General features: G+C 37.7%; 1 protein-coding gene across 1 annotated transcript in view; it reads left to right on the forward strand.

The window, feature by feature from the left end:
- The first annotated feature begins 928 nt into the window (after positions 1 to 928).
- Positions 929 to 22,454, forward strand: part of LARGE (like-glycosyltransferase) — a 198,577-nt gene continuing 177,051 nt past the window's right edge. Inside the window, exon 1 of the mRNA XM_010005777.1 lies at positions 929 to 1,102. Within this exon, the coding sequence (XP_010004079.1) occupies positions 997 to 1,102 (106 nt within the window). The 5' untranslated portion in view covers positions 929 to 996. The remainder of the gene's footprint in view (positions 1,103 to 22,454) is intronic.

Raw genomic sequence — 22,454 nt, forward strand, 5'->3', positions numbered from 1 at the left:
CCTTTCACACAAAACCTTAGCTAAATACGCATGGACTTAATACCTTGCTTTCATTCTCCTACTTCTCTAGTCTAACACTAGCCTTTTCTCTCTTTTAAAAAAAAGAAGAAAAAGTTGTGAAACGCGAACTTTATGCCCTGCATGCCTGTGCTGCTGTGGGAGTATTCATTTTCCTATGAATAAAAATTACCAGATTATTTTGTCATCTTGGCCTCTGTACAATGTAGAACAGTTGTTTTAAACAACTCTTTTTCTTCCTCATAAAACCGTGTTACTCTCCAGAATCCCTTTCTTGCTCATAGCATACAGTCAAAAGCTCCTGATATCCCTTTTTGTGACTAAGAAAGCTTCCTTGCCCATTTTCTCAACCTCTTCTCCACTTTTATATAGCAGTTCATCAGCATTGCTTTTTGATGAGCTAAGTGGGCCATTTTCATAACATCTCTCTGCTCTTAAGCTTTACCTTTACTTTTCAGTTCACTCCTGAGTGCATGACCACCTGCAGCCAGCTCATTGATTCACTGGTGTGACTTTTGCTCTTTGGGAGCAGGTGAAGAAATACAGATAGCTTTTTCTTATCTGCCCACTGCCACCACCACACATATGCATCAAAGAACCCAGAGTTTCTGTAGGGTAAAAGGGTAGTGGAAAAAACAAATGAAGGTGATGTCTTTTTTGTAATATTAGCTCTGCGTGTGTTTTTATGATGTGTTTTGTTGATTTACTATCTTAGTCTGATTTCTAAAACTTGCTTTCTTGTAAAATATCCATGGATAATGTTAAAATGGGTACTGCTTCACAACTGTGGTAACCCTGTTTTTTAGCCTTGTTCTTTTAAATCTTCAGGAGCACTGACATAGGCTACCTTTCTGTAGAGAGATAAGCTGCTAAGACCTTTTTTCCTTTCATTTTCAGGGAGTAATATGTGGGAGGCTGTGGACTATTTGCTTCCGACATAGGAACAGCCCTGGGTTGGGAATCTGCACTCCTGAGAGAATGCTGGGAATCTGCAGAGGGCGACGGAAATTCCTGGCTGCCTCTCTGACTGTCCTTTTTGTCCCAGCCATTACGTGGATTTACCTGTTTGCTGGGAGTTTTGAAGGTAGGAGGGAAGTAATGGCTGGGGGATGGATGGCATGTTGAATGATTTGTATCAGAGTGGGCGAATGCAGATCAGATATAATTGGTTTTATTTAAATATATCTTGTTTGGCTTACGTAAGAAATAGTTCCCAAGGTGTAGATTTCAGCAATCTTCCTTACCATGTTCTTACTGATGATGAGGTGATTGCTGGCCCCAGTTACTTGATTTTCCTCTCATCTCTGAGCTTTAAAAAAGAGCAATAAAAAACCCCACCTTACTAATTTTTTCTCTGTTTTCTAAATTTTAAAGGTTGATCTATGCCCTGTAAGATTTTACTTTTAATAAAAACTTAACGTCTCATTTCAGATTTGCCCTTAATATTATTATTACAGTGGTACCTTATTTGTGGAATGTCGGATAGTTGTGGAAACCTGCTCTATGATGCGTAAATGTAGCAGCAAAACACTCTGTGAAATGTTTTATGGGGTTCTGATTTGGTTATATAAATGCCTACACAGCCCAAACCTGCAAACACATGAATTTCTTTTCTTGCCTATTTGTGAAGATTATTAGTTCTGGCTCTATGCTTATTGTCCTAGAAGACTGAACACAGAAAATCAATCTCTGTATACTGTCAGTTTGAATCTGTATCCTTCTAGTTGCTGGTGGGTTGCTAGAGCTGGAATATCTTCCTGTTCTTTCTTCAGGCATAGACTTGCAGCTATATCACTAGCACTTTTTATAATCGGTCTTGGAATAACCACTACTCTTAATTTGAGTAACTTCTTTCCTGGCCTTAAAGTTGTTCAGCAGTGATACTTCACTTTTGTGAGGCTAGAGGATGCTGGATTTCCCATTTTTTGTTACTTTTTAACTTTCTTTTTAATTATTTTTTTTTTTCCTGAGGAAAGGTGCTTCAGCCTTTTAAAAGCTGTTCAAACACTAGTTTATAATCTGGTAACTTTAAAAAGGCATTGTTTAAAATATCAACCTTCTTTCATGTAACTTTGGGTGACGAATTTGTGCTTCATTTCAAAACAGAATTGGATTCCAAGTTAAATTACAAGAAAGAACAAGTAAAGATTTTCAGTGTGTACTACATAGATCTCTGAATTAGTTACGTGCCAAGTACAATGCAAATTTATTTAGTTACTTAAAATTCTGCCTTAATGTGCAGTAACTCTGTGAACTCATTCTAAAGTGAAACACTAATGGGTTTCATGTTAAATTGGAAACAGAAGGGGTGCTGGCTACATACTTGAAAACTAATGATATCGTAGGCAGAAAAGTACTGGTTTTGTTTGGTTCTTAAAAGTTGAGCAAATACAAGTCTCACCTTCTTGCTTTTAGAATATTATGCTGCCTTGCCTTAATTATTTTAATTGTGTCCACAATTGATAAAGGCATGCTGCTTTAAATTCTTCTGTGTGTAGAATCCTTTGTTTTTACAGAGAGCTCAATACAAATCTTGGAAGTTGCTGCTACATCTTATTTGAAATGACTTAAAACTCTCAGTGTGAATTAATCTAAACTGCAACCCAGAGAGCAAAACCCATTACCTATTAAGAAGTCTTGCACTAGAAAATGACGCAGAATTCTATAAAGTTAGTAACTCCTTCTGGTATTTTTCTGTGTATCAGTTTTCTTTTAATTTTTGGATGTGGCATGATTTAATCTCGGTTGGTTAAAAGCAAAGGTCAGTTAAGATATTTATTTAACCATTTTCCTCATCTAGAAGGTGTTATGGGCAGCGACTTAAAGCTCTTTTATCATTCTATCCAAGTTCTTGTTTTGTACTTCACTATGGTGAAATATGGTTTACACACAATTTACTTCTTTTTTAAGGTCTTAATGTATACTTGAGTAAAAAATGTCACACAACAGTGTTTTGCCTTGATTTGAAAACAGCAACAGTGGAGAGGCCTCTACCATCTTCTGGCACTAGTTTCTTTCATTAATCACAGGCAGTGCTAGAAAGTTTCAAGTTCATCTGGTTTTAGATTCAAGGAAATTGCTCTTAGCATACTTTTCTCCACTAAGTGTCGTGGTTTTACCCAATATCTAGGTGACAGATACCCTGTTATCCCCTACTATCCTCCCAGGGAAAGATAAAAAGGGGAATAAGGGAGAGAGAGTTTAAGGTGGGAAAAAAACCCACCCTAGAATAGATTTAATGAAATAATGAATAGTAATAATAATAATTTTGGTGAATAATATACAAATATATACAAATATGTAAATATGGAACCCACACTCCTCATTTGGTATTTACTTCCCAAACAAAAAAGTCACAAAGTGGACTTGGCAGCAGAGGGGGGGGGTGTATGAGTCCAGCATCCCACTGACAGTTCACAAAAGCCTTGGAGCAGCCACACCACTCTTAGTCAGAAAGGCAGGGGAAGGTCGCCAAGAAAACCAGATGCAGGAACACCAGCAACAGAGGGAGCAAAAAGAGAAAGAGACCCCAACCCAGCCAGTGCATCAACCAGAGAAGAGCTCTCCTGGGAGCCGTTTTGTACAGAGCACCATGGGCAGGGACACTGTGATTGGTCCATTTGAGTCCCCTGACACAGGCACAGCTGCTCCACCCGTTGTAGCTGCCACAGCCACAGCCTGGCAGCTGTGGGGGGATGTCCAGGAAGTCTGGTCATGTGCAATTTTTATCCTGGTACGCTCAAACCAGTACACTAATTAAAGAAGTTGTCAGTACGTACCTATCTTCATAGACTTGCTTAATTATTCGGAGTGGAAGGGACCTCAGGAATTCTCTGGTTAAAATCCTACTCAAATCAGGATGGGCTTTGGGGTTAGGCAAGATTTCTTAGGTGTTTGTCCAATCATGTATTGAAAAACTCCATGGAGACTATATGGCCTCTCTGGGCAACTTGTGCCACTGCTTGACTGTCCACTTATATCTGGTTTGAACTTTCTTTGCTTCCATTTATTTTGGATGTTACTCATCTCCTCACCATGTGTTGCTGTGAAGAGCCTTGCTCTCCATCTTTTTGCAACTTGCTTGTACCTACTGAGGGGCTGCTGAGAAGTCCCACAGAGCCTTCTCTTCTTCAGGCTGAACAAGCCTGGGACAAGCACTTCAGTCTGTGTTAATTTGATAGCCCTACACTGAACTTCATCAGTTTTGCCCTTATATTTGGGACCCTAAATTAGGCAAAGGGTTCCAAGCATGATATAATGAGTACCAGGTAACTAGGAATTGTCACTTCCCTCAGTCTATTTGCAGTGTTCCTATAAATACAGCTCAGGATGTGATTGGCTTTCATCACTGTAGGCATCCCGCTGCCTCGTGTTTCGTTGTTTATCCACCAGAACTACAGCAGGACCAGTCAACAGCCTGTACATTATGAGAGCGTTAGTCCTTCCCAGGTACAAGGCTTTGTTTATTCCTCCAGCCTGTCTAGGTCTCCCTGAGTCCACCCTTGCCTATGAGTGTATTGACTGCAACCCCCAGGCTTGGTGTCATTTACAATCATGATATGGACGAATTCTGATTTCTCCTTTGAGTCATTGATAAAAATATTGAAAAGGACTGGTTGCAGAATAGGCAGTGAGGAGCTCCACATGTAACTGACATGCAGACAGAGCATGAACGAGTAACTATCACACTTTGATCCCAACATTCACAGAATCACAGAATCCTAGGGGTTGGAAGGGACCTTGAAAGATCATCTAGTCCAACCCCCCTGCCAGAGCAGGGTCACCTAGAGTACATCCAGCTAGTTTTTCACTGATCTAGTAGTCCACTCATATAAAAAAAACTGTAAAATACAGACTGTAAAATTGTATAGAGTATGAAATCACCTCTCAGTCTCTTTTTCATTAAGCTAAAAAGGCTTAGCTAGTTGTGTTGTTGTAGCAAAAAAATGTTGTGGTCATTTTTTGTGTATGCTTTTGCAGTTTATTTTCTTTGTGTTTCAGGGGTCCGGAATCAATAGCTCTCTTTGGTACTGAAAGCTGCAGTATTGTGTCCTAGAATTATGTGTTCTTGATGTAATTAGGAATTGCATTACTCATCCATGTGTTTATATCTGAGAACTTAAGTTGTTCATTTGCCATAGTGTGACAGTGGGATTGCATTTAGAAACCCTTTATCAGCTGTTTGTTAGTGAATCTGTAGTATAAAATACGCCCAAATGTAATCAGTTTCCATGTTCTGCTTTTTAAGTATTTTGCAATTCTATTGGAGAGAATTTTACTTCCTTTTGGGTTCTGTTTCTCTTGTCAGAAAGTACATTGCAGCCTGCTTCTTCACAGGTGTCACTCAGGCACTGCCAGAAAGACCCTTCCCTTGGAATATTAACTGGAGGTGGCATTACCCAAGATGTGACAGCAACAGTTCCTAAAAGCCTCATTCATCATGTATAAATGTGTATTAAGGTTATAAACTAGAATATTAAAGAGGATTTTTAATATTGTATAGCCTTTGAATGGTAACTGGTTACTGTTGTTGTTTTAAATAATGCACAGTTTCAGTTATCAGTTACTTGGAATGAAGAACCAAATTGTTCCAACATTCTTAAATTACATTCAGAAGGCAAAGTAATAGAGTAGGAAGGGGTGGAGTGCATTTAAAACGGGAGAGGAAATAAATGATGTATTATGAATTTTCATTAGAAATAAAATAGCAATTTCAGTAAGCAAAGTATCTCCAGAAATAGCATCGTTTTCCAAGCAGCAGTTTTCTATCCCCTTTTAACCCTGAAGGTCATGTAAAATGGAGGCTTGGAACTGTAATTTCACACATGCACTCTAGATTACTAATTTCTGAAAAAAGTATCCAATGTGGCTATGTGGTCTCAGTAGATCCGTAGTCACCTCTGTTTTAACAGGATGAAAATTCACTTGAGTTACTGGTTTCTGCATGGTGGATCCACTTGAGGTTGAAAGCCGTGAAGTGTCTGTAGGGCTGCTGTGTAGAAAATATTTCACAGGAAAGGAAGAGTCAGCAGTGCAACCTTCGGATGAAGACTTGAGAAGTTGTGTGTGATCATGCAGGGAGACTCTGAGAGCACAGAGATTTTTCTCACTGACAGTTTAACATTCTAAAACGCAAAGCCTGGTTTATTTCCTGGGACTTGCTTTCCTCAAGTGTCCTCTTTTCACTCCAATGTTGGGTGAGTATCGTTCTCTGACAGTACATTTTATTCCAAGTAATCTGTAGAGACATGATTGAAGCCAGAGTTGGGCAAACACCTCATAAAATACAATAAAGTGAAATGAAGGAAAGCTGCAAATACTCATCCTAGTATTTAAATGGCTTCACTTTGATGCTGTTCACACTATTTTTGTGTATGCTTTCCATAAATATTCTAGTGAATATGTTAATTGGGAAGACTGTCTACAAAAACAATGAATATCCAGTTTTAATATTCATGGGAAGCAGATTTTGAGATCATATTTCTGAATGCTTGAATCAGAAAACTGATTCTGGGAGTTGAGTTTTATCCAATTGAGTGCCAAAAGTTTATCACATGATCTATGTGTGTGATGAAAACTGCCTGAATTTTTCATGCTTGCAATAAGTTGCTCATAGGCAGAGGCAAACATAATTAGTTGCTAAAATGCCTATCAGACACTTGCAACTGACGAACAAACATCAGAAAAATAATCCCTTCACAGACAATGTAATCAGAAAGGGGCAAAATATAAAATTACTTTTTTCATTACGATTCACTCAGTTTGCCTGAATTTTATCTGTTGTTTGGTCTCAGTAGGATTAAGAAAGAAAACTTAATCCAGTATCCATTAAAAGGAAAAGTTTCAACGTCTGTTTTAGTCCTGTTTTTTTTAATAAAGTTCTGAGAAAAGAGGTTGTGAAGGGTTGCCTCTACGTATATAAGAATGTTACTGTGATGGGTGCCTGAAATGGTTTACAAGACATGTCTTCTGCAGAATCACAGAATCGTCATGGTTGGAAAAGACCTCTAAGATCACCGAGTCCAGCCATCCACCCAGGGGAAAGAAAAACAATAACAACAAAAACCCTTCACAAACCACAACCACATGCCCCAGAAAACCAACAACAATTCACAACCCACAAAAACCCCACCATGCCACTGGACTGAATCATAGAATCATAGAATGGTTAAAGTTGGAAGGGACCTGAAAGATCATCAGGGTCCAGCCTCCCTGCTATGAGCAGGGACACCTCACGCTAGACCAGGCTGCACAAAGCCTCATCCAGCCTGACCTTGAACACCTACAGTGAGAGGCCTTCCACAGCCTCCCTGGGCAACTGATTCCTGTACTTTCACTACCCTCATGGTGAAGAATTTCCTCCTCGTGTCTAACCTAAATCTACCCTCTTTCAGTTTAAAACCATTACCCCTTGTCCTATCACTGCCCTCTCTGGTGAAAAGCCCCTCCCCAGCTTTCCCAGAGGACCATTTCAGATACTGCAAGGCACTGAAGTGCCGCATCTACATGTTTCTTGAATATCTTCAGGGATGGTGACTCCACCACCTCTCTGGGCAGCCTGTGCCAGTACCTGGCTACTCTTTCAGTAAAGAGTGCTCCATCACCCTCACAGTAAAGAAGTTTTTCCTTATGTTGAGGTGGAACTTCCTGTGTTGCAGTTTGGTGCCTTTTCCCCTCATCCTATCACAGGGCATCACTGAAAAGAGACTGGCCCGTTCTTGACATCCACCCTTCTGATATTTATAGACCTTAATAAGATCTCCTCTTAGACTTCTCAAGACTAAATAGTCCTAGGTCTCTTAGCCTTTCCTCATATGACATGCTCCACTCTCTTAATTGTCCTTGTAGCCCTCCGTTAGACTCTTTCCAGCATATCCCTATCCCTCTTGAACTGGGGAGCCCAGAACTGGACTCAGTGTTGGGTAAGGAACTTTCTGGATGGTCACACTCAAACAGTGGTGATGAATGGCTAAATCTCCAAATGGAGACCATTGATGAGTGGAGTTCCTCAAGGGTCAGTACTTGGACCAGTGCTGTTTAATATCTTTGTCAGCTACATGGACAGTGGGATTGCGTGCACCCTCAGCAAGTTTGATGATGACACCAAACTGTGTGGTCTGATTGACACACTGGCAGGAAGGGATGCCATCCAGAGAGGCTTGAGGTGTGTATCCATGCCAACGTCGTTAATTTCAATAAGGCAAAGTGCAGTGTCCTGCACCTGAGTTGAGGCAATCCTAAGCACTAATACAGGTTGGGTAGAGAATGGATTGAGAGCAGCCCTGAAGAAAAGAACTTGCAGGTATTGGTTGATGAGCTGGAAATCTGTGCTTGCAGCTCAGAAAACCAACTGTGTCCTGGGCTGCATCAAAAGAAGTGTGGCCAGCAGGTCAATGGAGGTGATTCTCCCCTTCTATTCCACTCTCTTGAGACCCTACCTGGACTACTGTGTCCAGTTCTGGCACCTCCAACATAAGAAGAACATAGAGCCCATGGAAAACGTGCAGAGGAGGGCCGTGAAGGTGATCTGAGAGTGGGAGCACCTCTCCTGTGAAGACAGGCTGAGAGAGCTGGGATTGCTCAGCCTGGAGATGCTCCTGGGGAATCTCATATCAGTCTTACTGTATCTGAAGGGGCTGCATGAAAGCTGGGGAGGGACTTCTTATAAGGGCATGTGGCACCAGGACAAGGTTTTAAGTTGAAAGAGAGTAGATCTAGGTTAGATAGTAGAAAACAATTCCTTAGTGTGAGGGTGGAGAGACTCTACAACACGTTGCCCAGGGAAGCTGAGGAAGCCCCATCCCTGGAAGTTTTCAAGGCTGGGTTGGAAAGGACTCTGAGGAATCTGATCTAGTGAGAGGTGTCCCTGCCAATGCAGGGGGGTTTGATGTAGATGATCTTGAAGGTCCCTTCCAACCCAAGCCATTCTATGATATTATGATTTTAATAGCTCAACACCTGAAATCTGATGTCAGTGCTGTTTCTTCCTTAGCTTGCCCGGAATTCACATCCTTAAAAGAATATATTATCACCTCAGGAAATGCCATGAATCATGCAACACCCACTGCTTTTGTCAGTGAGTTGTGCCAGATGAAAGCAAGTCCACATTGCTCTTTTGAATTTCGTTACAGGACATAGACATTCTCTTTTGACAGTTGTTTTTTTTGTTTGTTTTTTTTTAAATGTACATGCTTATTCTTTCATAGAAGTACAGTAAGCTGAAGGCTTACCTACTTTGCTGTCAAAACATCTCTTGATTTGATGGATTTTTTTGTGTTCCTAAACACGTCTACCATTTTTGTCTTGGCTTGCTTTTTCTGGTTGGCCTTATTTTGTAATTTCTGGCAGAAACATAAAGATGAAAATGAAAAGGAATTATTTGAGCAGGAGTAAATGGCCAGCTTCTTTGGAACAACAATTTACACTGAGTATAATCTGTGGGATTTCTCAAGATTTTTGTACCATCTCTGTCTTCCTCATTCTATAAGCAGAATTTGGGAAAAAAACAGTCTATCGAAGTTAAATTACACAAATTGCTTCCATGAAGAAGGTACACCTGGATGTCTTAATTCTCTTAGGGATGCATGGAAGATTAGCAGTAGGAGAGCTATTTCCTGGTTATTCCTCTTTCTCTGTTTCAAAGATAGGTATTTGCTAACTTCATAGTATTTTTATTAGAAAAGCAAAAGCAATATTAGCTCCAATGTCTTGTTGTTTTAAAAAAGCCAAACCCCCAAAGAAATAGTGCTTGGCTTTTTGAAAGAAAATGTATAGTTGTGAAGTGCACCAGACCTGCTTGGAGAGCTGGAACTAATGTAGCCTGGCTTGCTCTGACTGATGTTATGCAGCTGATTGATGTTGAAGTTCCGTTTCCCACAATTAGGGCATTTATAAATCTAGCTCCCATATGGGTCTCCTGGTATCTAAATAAATCTTGAGCTCATGCTACAGTGTTTATCTCTGTGGTAAAATATATAGCATCTCTCATCTCTCTGTGTGTTCCTGACAATTGTAGAAGCTTCATTACCTCTGACTTCTTTCCTGCTAACAAAATAATTTGAAATTAGTCAATGAATTTCGGGTGCAAGCAGGGAAGGAGGTCAACAAATGTATACGTAGAGGATGAAAAAATTACCTGAAGTATAAATGTTTTAAAGGATTGAAATGAAAATTTGGTATTTTTATTCTGGTAAAAGTTTCAGTCAACTCAGAACAATTAACTTGATATTTGTTTTTTGTGGAATTTTTGTGTTTAAAATTAATTGGCTTTTTTCAGATCAGGAAAAAAAAATTAAAATCAGACTCTTGCTTGTTAGCACATTGCATCTGTGGTGTCTTCCAGTACATTTGAAATTTTTATTTTGAATATTTATTTAAAAGTGCATAACACCAGAAGGAGAACGAGTCAAGTTAAAAATAAATTCAAAGAAGTACTTTGCACATGATGTACGGTCACCCTTATGTTCTGCAAATAATGCTCTGGCATGGTTTAGGAAAAGCAACTGAGTGTGAAGGCTGATATTCTTATATTGGATGGATGTGTTTTAGGTATAGTTAGCTGAAAAGTGCCAGTATCTTCAGAAATTTCTGTATTCCTCCTTTATCCTTTTCACACATTTTTCAGTCATGACAACCATTGAATTGTTTGGTTGAATGGTTATTTCCAGTTCTTGTTACGAGACTTGAATCTAGGAGATTTTTTAAATGTATCTAGATATCCTTGGATAATGGAGTGAAATGCACAGCTAACTTCAAAAACATGGGCTGACAGCAGTCATATTGGTTCACTCAACTTTGTAGATACCAACAATAGGAGAAAAAGTTGATTACCTAAAGAATTATATGTTTTTAGCCTGAGATTCTTGTTCAGTTCAACAAGGTTTAAGCCGTTTCAGCTATCTTGCTGTAATAATTTTTTTCTAACCTGTAACATAACTGTATTTCACCATAGTTCTGTGAAACATGACTTGAAGTCCAGATTGTAAACATGAAAGTTTTAAACCTGTGTTTTGTTTGTTTTTCTTTTCCTAATTCAGTTTAGCTTTTAAATTGCTAAATGTCAGAGATAAGTATATAGGGGGAGAACTGAAACTGTTCAAGTTAAAAAAAAAAAAAAGTTGGATTCATCTCATTTGCCTGAGTTAAATTCACATTTAATCACAGAACATGCTTCTGTTTGGTAAATTTATGAAAAAAAATATATTAAAGATAACAACTTAAGGGTCTATTTAAAATATTTTGCTGTCTAAAGTGTTTAAAAATGAGACACTTTTCCAGTGAGCTTGTAATAACAGGTCTGTGCCTTTTTTTAAGAGGAGGTGCATACTGATTCCTGAACTTCTTTAGATGCCTAATGAAATCACCATCACCAGCATGTACTTTCAGGCACTTGGGAGTGAATTAGCAGTGTGGATTTAATACATTAAGGTCCTGAATTGGAAAAATAAAGCCCATGTATTTACAAAATAAACTGGAAGTGTGATTGTAGTACAGTCAGACCTGCTTGTGTAACTGAGCTTGCACAGGCTCTGTTAGGGGTAGAGACAGGCCAGTAGCAGAAGCAAAAGCAGCTTTGTACACTGTTTCCTAGGCAGTAAAGCCTGGGCCCCTACATCTGAAAAATTATTATTCTTCCTAAATAGATTAAAACCAGTGAATCTATGGCTCTTGTGCTACCGCAGCATCTTCATTTGGCTCTATAAACATGGCATTGAGGTTGTCATGGGGTAGTTTACTGTCAAGGAATGTTGCGTAGCAATCATATAATATATAGTGCATTATTCCTGTAGCTGAAATAAAGGCCCAACTAATAGGATAGAAATATTGTTATATACTGGAGAGGTCTTGAGGAAATTGCTGCAATAAAAAACATGAAAGAGCTATATGTTTATGATGTGTTTAGCAGAGTAAAAAGAAATATATAAAAATATCCCAAAGCAGTTGTGTTCCTCCCCACCATTTTCTTCCTTTCTTATTTTTCCTATTTTATCTTGCATGTCAGTACATCTTTCCTAGAGTAGGTACAGCAGTCTTTTGTTTACTTTGTGTTTAAAAATGGAACTGGCAGAAAAAATTGTAGATTCTCTCAGAAATCACACAAAACAGTTACTGATGTTTTGTTTGCTTATGAAGATTTGTAGATTTTTGCCATCAGAAGGACTATTAACAATCAATTTCTCTGATACCGTGCATAGTGCAGGTTGTATTATATTGTTGAGTCAACAGAATAATGCCAGCTGGTAATTCCTGCATCTGACCCATGCCTTCTAGATACACCAAAGCTTTTCTTCTGGCCAGATCCCTGAACTTGGTTTTAAAACTGATGGAGGATTCGCATACATATCTGAATAAATTATTCCACCTTGTTCAAAAACACATGCTTTAATCCTCATCCAGGTTTTTCTGGCATCAAGGTAAGAAGTAAGATGTGTGTAAAATAAGCCATCATGACTATGAGATATTTCAATGCATAAAGTGCACTGCAAGAAGAGAGAATCATCATATCGTCTTGAGAACTATAGACGAGAGTGCTACAGTGTTAAAGTTGCCAAAACATGTAGCTGTTTATAAAAATAGGTACATTTATAGGGTATTTAATAACCTTACCACAGCTAACAGATACTTGTTATGAGGATGATCAGTTGCCATCCTAGGCCAGAAAAATTAATTTCCCAAGCACATTTTTTGTTTTGGTTTACAGGTTAATGTACCTTTTCAGTTGTGGAAAATAAAACCTCAGTTTCAGCTGAAAGTTAAGAATATTTATTAAATTTAAGAAACAAAATTTATTAGAGCACTGATTTGGCAACCAATTATTCATGACATCAAGGCTTATTAACTTACGTTTTATAAATCTTGGAATCTTAGTTCTCCAAATAAAAGATAAAATCACTGTACAATGTTTACAAGTTATCTTAACAACATTAAGAAATGAAAGGTTTCTTTTCCATCTTTTTACTATCATTAAGTCATGCAGTGTTCTAAAATTGTATCGACTAATTCCACAGCTTTAATATTTCACAATCAGTAAATTTCCTGCCTGTCATTTGATTTACTTTAACCTAACTGTGATTTTTCTTGTTAACTTTTGCAGGAATATTTTTTTCAGATTAATGTGTATTATAAAAGTCTGCTTTTACTCTCTACTAATCAAACTGTTGTAATAGGTATTTCAAGTGATCTACACTGACAAGACAGATAGGTCTTTTAGTATGAAAATGCAGTACATGCAGAATGTTTTCTAGGAGTATTAACTATAACAGACTTACCTATTTCACCTCTTGCTTCAGTACATTACAAAGCCAGCGATTCAAGGCAAAAATCTCAACAAAGATGTTACATTTTGTGGAATATTCTTACAGGAATCAAGTCTAAAAATCTCGCTGTGCAGCTACACGCAAATATCAAAACTCTGTAAAAGACTCTAAGAAACTAAATAACTCTAAAAATAAGAAATTCTAAGTATCTCTCTTCAAAGCTTTGCCAATATACACAGAGGTAAGTAAATCTTAAAATAAGCATTATCTAATGTATTTAAGTTGGGTGAAGATATTAGTTGCTTGTTCATGTACACCTGAATAGACGTGATGAATTAAGTAGTCTTCCTGAAGAAGGCAAATGTCTCTAACTAAATGTTTGAAGTCTACTGTTATTGTTCTTTGAATTCTAGGACTTTGCCTGTAGTAACCTGACTTTAGACATACTGATGGTCATTCTCAGCTAGCTTCATTCAGAGACTCTTGCTTTAGGAGATTTAAGAGCAAAATGTACCTCAGCTATTTCTGTATTTCTTGCCTCAATTTTAAATATTCTCATATGCCCCCTTTCTCTTTAGTTACCATACTTGCACCTCAGTGATTTGATATTAATGGCAAAGATTAGGCAGTTTCAGCTCATCAGAGAAGAGATATTAATCATCGTCAGGCCCAATGAGAAGCTTAATTTTCCACTTCTCTTTTTTCACTAAGCTCTGGCAGCTGTCACTCACACCAATATCTGTGGGACATTTAATAATCTTCTTCGGAAGATGCATTTCAGTGGTTTCTCTCCTTTTATTTCCTCTGTCAATCTCACTGACTTTCATCATTGCAAGCTTTAATTGAAGACCACTGTCAGGAGATAGAAGAAAATTCTTCCTTGAACAAAGGTAGTTCAGGGACTTGTGTGATTTATTGTATTCAGAAGGAAGATGGATTAAATCAAGATACTGAAAACTATGGGAATTGTTGATTTGGTATGTGACTCACTACCTGTTCCCTTAAAAAATGTCATATCCTCCCTGTCCCCATGTCCTGTTTGTACACGTTTATTTATTTGTGCCCCAGAAGTTGGGTTAGATTTCTGGTATAATAAGCATGTGGAGCACAATGAGTCAGGGGGTGACAAGAAGAGTCCACATGGAAAGTTAATAATTTACACCAGTACAATTATACTGGTCTGTGTCATTGCCATAGATAGCATTATTGCAGTGTAGGAATGGCTTTTGCCAGCTCAGTTGAAACAGCTTCCAAAATTACGTATGTGCCAATAAAAGCAGTCAAGTGGGATATTATGCTAGTTGACATAGCAATAGGTGTTTAAAATGGCATGTCATCTCAGACTGGCACAAGCTTAGCTTCAGAGAAGCCCTAAAGGTACAAAATTCTTTTCTGAGATGATGGTCAACTGTTAAGTACAAGAAAGAAAGCACTGAAGTACTTTCTTTATAGGTGTTACTGTGCGATTTGCTTATCCAACCTATTTAAGGGGTTGTTTTATCAGCTTCTAAGTAGTTTTAAAAGCAGAAGCTCTCAGTTAGGAGTGGCACATTACAGAAGAGCAGATCAGGCTAAGACAAAGTAACATAGGGTAACAAAAAAAGCAAAATAGTTAGCGTTCTGTATGGGTCAGACCTCATTTATTAGACAGTGGATTTGCTGGTTGAACAGTGAAAGCTGATATCTTTGTACACCACATGCTGTGAAAGCACTAAAAATTTTAAGCAGTTGGTAACTGTGTTGGTAACACTCTGCTTGTGTTAGCAGCTCTGGATGTCCGATTTTGAGCCAGTGTTTCTCCTGTTTGAAAAACAGGCCCCTTCAAATTTGAAGAGGCTGTGCAGAAAAGATGGCTCCCCGGCCTGATACTTGGCTGTACTGGGGGGACTCATTTATTCCCTATTGCTGGGAAGAGTCTTGTGCCACTTCATTATTTTTTAGCTTCCAAAAAGGCCTCTATCTACACTGCTCACTTGGGATGAGCCTTGTAACTGCAGCAGGTCTCTTGAGTTTTCTGGTCATGGAAACTTTGTGAGCTTTATTAAAAATGGCCTTTTAAAAAATAACGTTTTTGCTCTCTGCTTTTCCACCTTGGGGATTGAAAACACAATAGGTCAGTAAATCAAGACAAAATTACATTAGCTTAGAAAAAATTGCTATTACCCATTGCAATTGCTGCCAGTAAAAAAAGGGCAGAAACCCCTCCTCCAGCAAATCTACAACAATTAGTAGTTTTTCTTTTAAATGGCACAATAATTTATCTTACAAGTTGACTCAAGGGAGCCAGTTCCAGAATAATATTATCAATTTAAAGCAAAGCATAATAGTATTTTTTTTGGAAAAAATGTTTAGAGCATATTGGACTGCAATCTATGTATATATCTGGTATATAGAGGAGGATTAGAAGTTATTTCTAATTTCTCTTTTGTTAAGGGTAAAGTATTTCCCTTGGAAACAAATTGTTTGGGAAAACATTTGCATTTTTTAAAATACTGTAATATTTGTAATAACTAAATGATCATTTACCTTACATATACAGCAGTAAATTAAAAGGAGTAAGAAGATATTATATTATTAGGATATTGGTTAGAAATATTCTACTAGGGTCCTGGTGCTTTTGTTACAGTTTGGCTGCACAGAAGTAATGGAAAAATCTGAGCCATTTCTGCAGCGAATATATTTCTGCTAAATACAGTTTGGTTGCACAAAAGTAGCACAATCAATTTAGGAGTTGTGGTAGAATAGAGACTGCATAGAGGCAGATGGGAAATGAAGAGCTTCTACTGGTGGAGATAGCTCATGGTAATTTTATGTTATGCTTGGTGGAAGAACCAGATTTTCAGTGAGTGAGGGCAAAAGAATGGGTGGGGTTTAGGAGCTGTATTTTAAGTAGGCCTCACAGAAGAGATGAGCTGATGATGCAGTGAAAACTGAGGACGTGACGGTTTAACTAGGAATGGAGAAGGTAATGGATTAGAGTGAGGAAAGAACCATGCTCAGGTGTTATTTATTGTCACTTGTCATAAACAATTTCTTGATAGGAAGCTGAATAATGAGAGATGGCTTTTTTTGTGATAATCTGAGTGAGGAGAGAAGACAAAGGAAAAGATGTGTGTGTCTTGCATCTCGTGGGATGCAGTAAAAAAGCAAATTCATTTGGAAAAAAGAGGGCATTACTTGGATGAGTCAGGAAGACGCCAAGTTCCATTATGAGAGTATCCATATTACAGGCAAAATTACATTCCCACTTAATATCATTTCTCCCCCAAAAAACACCAGAATATTGTTACCAAGTTGATGGAGTTGTCAGCCATGGATATGGGAGGAAAATGTATATGAGAAGCTCTTTGCTGCTTACTCAGATATCAAAAATAGGGTAAAAAAGATCAGAACTTCACATATGCAGTAATACGAGCTGTTTGAAGTATTATTTCTGAAGATGCTTGTTGAGAAAGAAGTGTATCTTAGTGCTGTCATATAGCATATGGTGGAAGGTCAAACCCTTCCTTCAAACTCTTCCCTTGCTGTTTAAAGAAAGGAAGATTGATAATTAGTGAATTTCTCAGGAATAAGAGGGCTGTACATTTGTGTTCAATGCTGCAAGACAAGTCGACTTTATCACTGCATGCAGAACATAAGAAGTTACAGCCTAAAATGGCAGTAATGGCAGATTTAGGTAGAATTTGATGAGTGGAGAAGCAGCTTTCAACATACGGAGTGTGAAGGATCCCAACAGATTGCAAACAGGAGTTGTGGAATCTCCACCATGAGATTTTTTAAAGCAGGACAATACAATGGCAGATTAAATTCAGTGTTTGCAAGCGTAAAGTAAGACACCTTGGGAAAGAATAAACTTAATATACTATAGTGGACTTTCAGGTGATTGTTGCTGCTTTGGAACTAGATCTTGGACTTATAATAAAAAATGCTGAATTTGACACTGAAAGGTAGTAGGTGATGTATAAATGTCAGTAGCCCCAGGCAAAGTTTGATAGGTAGTAGAATGGGAGACTTAACTGTATTTTTCTATTCCTTTACCAAATTGAGGGCTTTCTAAATACGCAAGACAGAGCAGAGCTTTTCAGATGAGCAGATTCTTTTAATACCAAGACAAATGTTTTTTATCAGATCAACAATACATTTAGGATGGAAATTGTAGAATATCTGTTCATCAGATCAGTACACTTCTGGCACAGCCTCTCAGTGGGATTAATGAAAGGCAAAAAGCTCACACTAGTTCTGAAGCAAAACTTGAGCTGTTTAAGGAAAGGCTTATATGATATATCAGCATGGGACAACTGGACCCTAGCTCAATAACTGAAAAGGTCCCTTCTAATCCTGTCTTTGCAAATATATTCCCTTTTTGCTTCGTGGAACCCTTGTAGGTTCTACTGAACAGGCAATAATCTTCTTTGCTAGAGAAGGTGTATTATTTGGAGATTATATTTTGGCTTCTTCATGGTTTTAAAACACCATTTTTAAGGATTAAAGCCACAGAGCTGATTATTTCTTGGGTATTACTGGATGAGGTAATGACACTTGCCTTCTTTACTAAGTACTTTTTGATCTACTGATGAAAAACATTATATAGGCTAGGTAATACTATTGTTATTGTGATGGAGTGTCAAGGACTAATTAGTGACACCAAACTTTTTAGGCAAAAAAAAGTGTTGATGGAGAAAAAGGAATGCTGTTAAGCTTCGGAAACAGTCTTCTTTTGTATGATAGTCTCTTTGTGTAACCTGAACTACTCAAAGCACTTGTATGAGAAACTGAATTTCTTTTAAAATAGGTGTTTCAGGGAATGTAATTTGTAAAGAAACACACACAGCATGTATTGAAAAAGCTCTGATCCACCTGTTATTTCTTTGCCTGGCACATTGATTTTCCCCCTGCTATACTTTCTGTCCTGAAGGATACAGAAGTGTTCTGCAAAATACAGACTTCATCCTGTTAGATGCTGAGAACCCGTAGCTTCCAATGACTTAGGTTTTATTTGTGGAGACTTAGTGACTATCATTATAAAACATATGAAGACCCTTGGACGCATTGCACAAGACGAAAGGTTAAGGTGTGAGGAGTAACACTGTAACATACTGGCACAGAAGGAGGAATTTTAAAGAGCACAGTTATTATATTTGTATTTGATCAAAACAGGGACAAACAGCCCTAGGCCTGGAAAAAATGCAGTTAGATTGTTAATAAGTATCTACGATCTCTCTTCATAGCATTCTCAAACTGTGTGCAGTCATAGTGACTGAGCATGCTATGGCTGACTGGGTCTCTTAACATGGTGCATATGGCTTTTCTTAGGTGGAATTGTGTTGTTTCCTTTTTGTCCCAACTTGCATTTATAAGATTGGGGTTGCATGTCCACTGATGTAGTTTCCATATGGTTGGGTGCTTATCCAAGTCAGGTGCTCCTAAAGCCACCCATAATTTCTTGCATGTTCTTTGCACTCATGGTACTATATTTTTTTCCAAGTGTATAGTTTTTTAACAGAAACAGAAGGTAGTATTTTCAAAGTATATGTTATGTAAGGAAGTGATTAGATGGAATCAGCTTTCTTTTGGACTCACCTTCCTTTTCATATGTATTTTATGCTGCTCATCAAATGATTTTTTTTATAAGAGTTCAAAACTATTCTGAATTGACTATCAACAGAACTACTAGCAGCATTCTGATGAGCAGATCTTTTCAGTGATGCTGGGAAAAAGAAAAAAAAAAGGATTCTTTTACTTCTATGAGGTGGGTTGAGTTTTGGGTACTGCTAGTTGCTGGAACTAATTTGTTTGTAAACCAAATTGCTGTAACAATAGTTGAAGATCAAAAAGCATTTATAAAACTATGGGTAAGTTTGTATGTGTAAAATATGAAGACGTGTTCCTGTTTGTCCAGTTTTCTTTGAAGGAAAAGGTCAGTCTCATTTAATACTGGGGTAAAGAAAATTTATTTTAATAATCCATTTCATTATTACTTATAATATATTCTGTATGCAGTTTTTTTAGAACACTGTTGATGAAATCCAGTCCATGAGATTCAAATTTGAGACTGGATAAACACAAATAACATATCTATTCACCACACAGACTTTCAATAACCTTAAGGAATGAAATTACTCTATAGGAATATTTTATTACATTTTTTTCAAAATTATTTCATGAATAGGACAAATTGCATCTTTTATAAAATCAATATGCATAGACAGGTTACATGAAACTAGTATTTTTGAGAGATTGAATGTTCACAGGGAAGCCATCTAACCTTTTGTGTTTAATACTTCTACACTCTAATAAACTTGAGGCTGTTTTCAAAAAAAAGAAAGAAAGCATTTTTCTGTTATTAACCGCACAAAAGGAAATAGCTCGCTCGTTCCTCTACTTGATGTTTTACATAGGTGGAGGTTTTCTTGAAACTCCTGGAAGGCATGCCAGAGTGAAAAAAAAAAAAAAAATCATCTTGTGGTCTAGATATGAAAGAAAGAGTGCCAAAGATCCATCAAGTCTGTTAACTAGGATAAGTAGAGTCATTTCAGCATCATAACTGTTATCCAAAAAAAGTGTTTTAATACCTTTGTTACCTCCAAGTTTCCTTTCTGTGAATCAACAAGTATTTCGTGGTCTCATATTTTTTGTGTAACTGCAGCTGTGCAGTAGAACATTCCGTTAGCGATCTCTTACAGGAAGTTGTGGCGCATGTCTGTAGTCTCTGATTTCTCTGCTCCTAATTCTTTACTGTGATGCTATACATTTCTTTGGCTTCACAGTAGACTGTGACATGAACAGTTCCTCACATCAGGGAGAAAACAATTAAATGCTCAGCTGCACTTTTGAAGTTATTATTGGTTCTTTTTTCTTCTAGTTGGCTGGTTTCCAAAGGACATGCTGCATGGTCATTCTGACCACCTCAGCTTGGTGACCAAAATTTAAAGAAATTTCAAAATGACTTTATTAAGAATTCTTACTAGTTACTATGGCTTTTGTTTATTTCTTACATTGCTTGCTGATCTGTTTTGATAAATAATATCTCTTTCTATAAATGATAAAGGCAAAAGCAACAACAACAACAACAAATAATTGATCATTAAAACTCTTTTCTCTTGGGTTTTCTTGCTTTTGCCAACTCTTACTGCATCACAGCCTGTCACTCTGCCATGCTCTACTGCTTGCTTGCCTGCTTATTTGTACTCCTGGTTTTTCTTTCACATTTATGCTTGGTTAACCTCTCACCTTCAGCCTCACTCACTAAAGTCCTGTTCCTATTTTCTTCTTGCACTGGCTCAGATATCCCTCAAAGTCTTACACTTGCCTCAGCGTTTTCACACCTTGAGCCATTTAAAGTCTTTTGTGTTGCACTTATTTTTTGTGCTTCATTTCACTCTGGCCCTCTGTCACATATGTTCAATTTTCTCTATTTTATCACTGAATTCCTGGGGGCATATTTGCAGTGCTGCCTAGAGGGAATAAGATGTGCTATTCTAGTATTCCTCTAATAGGCTTTATGTTCTTTGTTCATCACCAATAGTGTTATGATCAGAAAATCTTAACTGCTGCTAGTTTCCCTCCACATGTACATAATTAATTTTCTTTATCTCTCTCTAATAATTTATTATTTTTATTTTTTTTTTCTGGGGGGAGGGGAAAGTAAAGAAATGCATAATCCTATTTGCTTCCTCTTTTTAAAACTGATTTTTCACTGGGTAAACAATTTTATTCTGGAGATATAAAACCAAGCGATATTGTTCAGCAAAGTTATAATGCATTTTGTGCAAAAGTCCCAGGGAGCCTGGAAATGGAGCTAAGAGAAAAGTGTTGCATCCTCCCAGTTGTAACGCACAATATCCACTTAAGATGTTCCATTATATACAACAGTGACTTTCAGAATGGAGAAGTCATGCATACCAGTCATGCACACTTCACCTCTCTATTTCTTTCTGGTGCTGTATATTCTACTGTCTAAATACCTGCTTAGGTATATTTCAGTCCTACTGTATTGGGACTCCTTCTTATTTGTGAATTAATTTTCCTCTTTATAAGTAAATTGCTCATAAATTTATCCTAACCAGCTTAGCTTTCCACTTTTTTTTTTTTTTTTCTTTTTCTTTTTTTTACATGACTGTTCAGTTGTATAGTTTTCTTGCATCTGGGTTATTTGCACAAACTTAAATGCTGGTTAGGAGTATTTATATTTAGGGCATCCACTGAAGAAAATGAGATTTGAAATCATAGAGCCTGCCCAGAGTAACTAGAAAAGTACAAGATATTAAGCTAGTTACAGGTTTCTTCAGAAATCCGTGCACTACTTCTCTCTGCTTAGTGTTTATGATTTCACATTTTGAGCTAATGCATCCCAGAAATGGTGGTATTGTTAGAGGGCATTTGTACTTACAGTTATCTGGTTGCTGGATGGTTTTACCATAATTTCACTGTAACTGATCCAACTAGGAATAAATAAGAGACAAGACATTATTTTTCTTTACAAAGAGAAGAAGCTCTGTCTCTTTCAGTCATAGAATCCCAGGCTTGGGCCGGGCTGGTGGGGCAAGAGGTGCTAGGTACATGAGAGTTTTAGATGTTTTATGGAAGTAAGCAAAGCAATTCATTCTGACAGAACAGTAAAACTCAAAAAGTATGTCTGCATTGCATTTAAAAGCCCAGTTGGAGCACTGCTGTTGCATATCCAGTATCTTCACTGCAGCTGGTACCTTGGCAGCATGGATATTTTGGGATTCCGTGTGCAGCCCAAGCTGGTACAGCCTCCCTGTTGTCAGTGTCTGAACTAGTTAATGAAACATGTTTGGTGTGTCTGCACTTCACAGCTGCCATAATCTATCACCAAAGTCACTGACATCATGAGTAATGTGATAGTGATAAGAGTAAGAAAAGAGCCTAAGAGTAGAGAGACTGAAAAAATCAGTGGAGAAGAGCAGAGGCCTTTCTGAGTGATCTGAGCCACTGATCCCACCTCTCAGCCTGCATTGGCTTGTTTTCAGAGAGGTACAGATCTGCTACTGGTAAGCCCAGAGAGGACAGTTTATCTCCTAGCACCTGGTTCCTGCTGTCAGAAATTTGCAAATCCTTGGCTCAAAAGTGCCTTCAATCCAATACCAAATACCAAAGTATTAATTGATAATTATTTGAGTAATGACTGTTAGTAATTATAGGGCATTATTTTGATCT

This window comes from Chaetura pelagica, unplaced genomic scaffold (genome assembly GCF_000747805.2).
Source record: "Chaetura pelagica isolate M959 unplaced genomic scaffold, ChaPel_1.0 scaffold79, whole genome shotgun sequence".
Classification (NCBI taxonomy): domain Eukaryota; kingdom Metazoa; phylum Chordata; class Aves; order Apodiformes; family Apodidae; genus Chaetura; species Chaetura pelagica.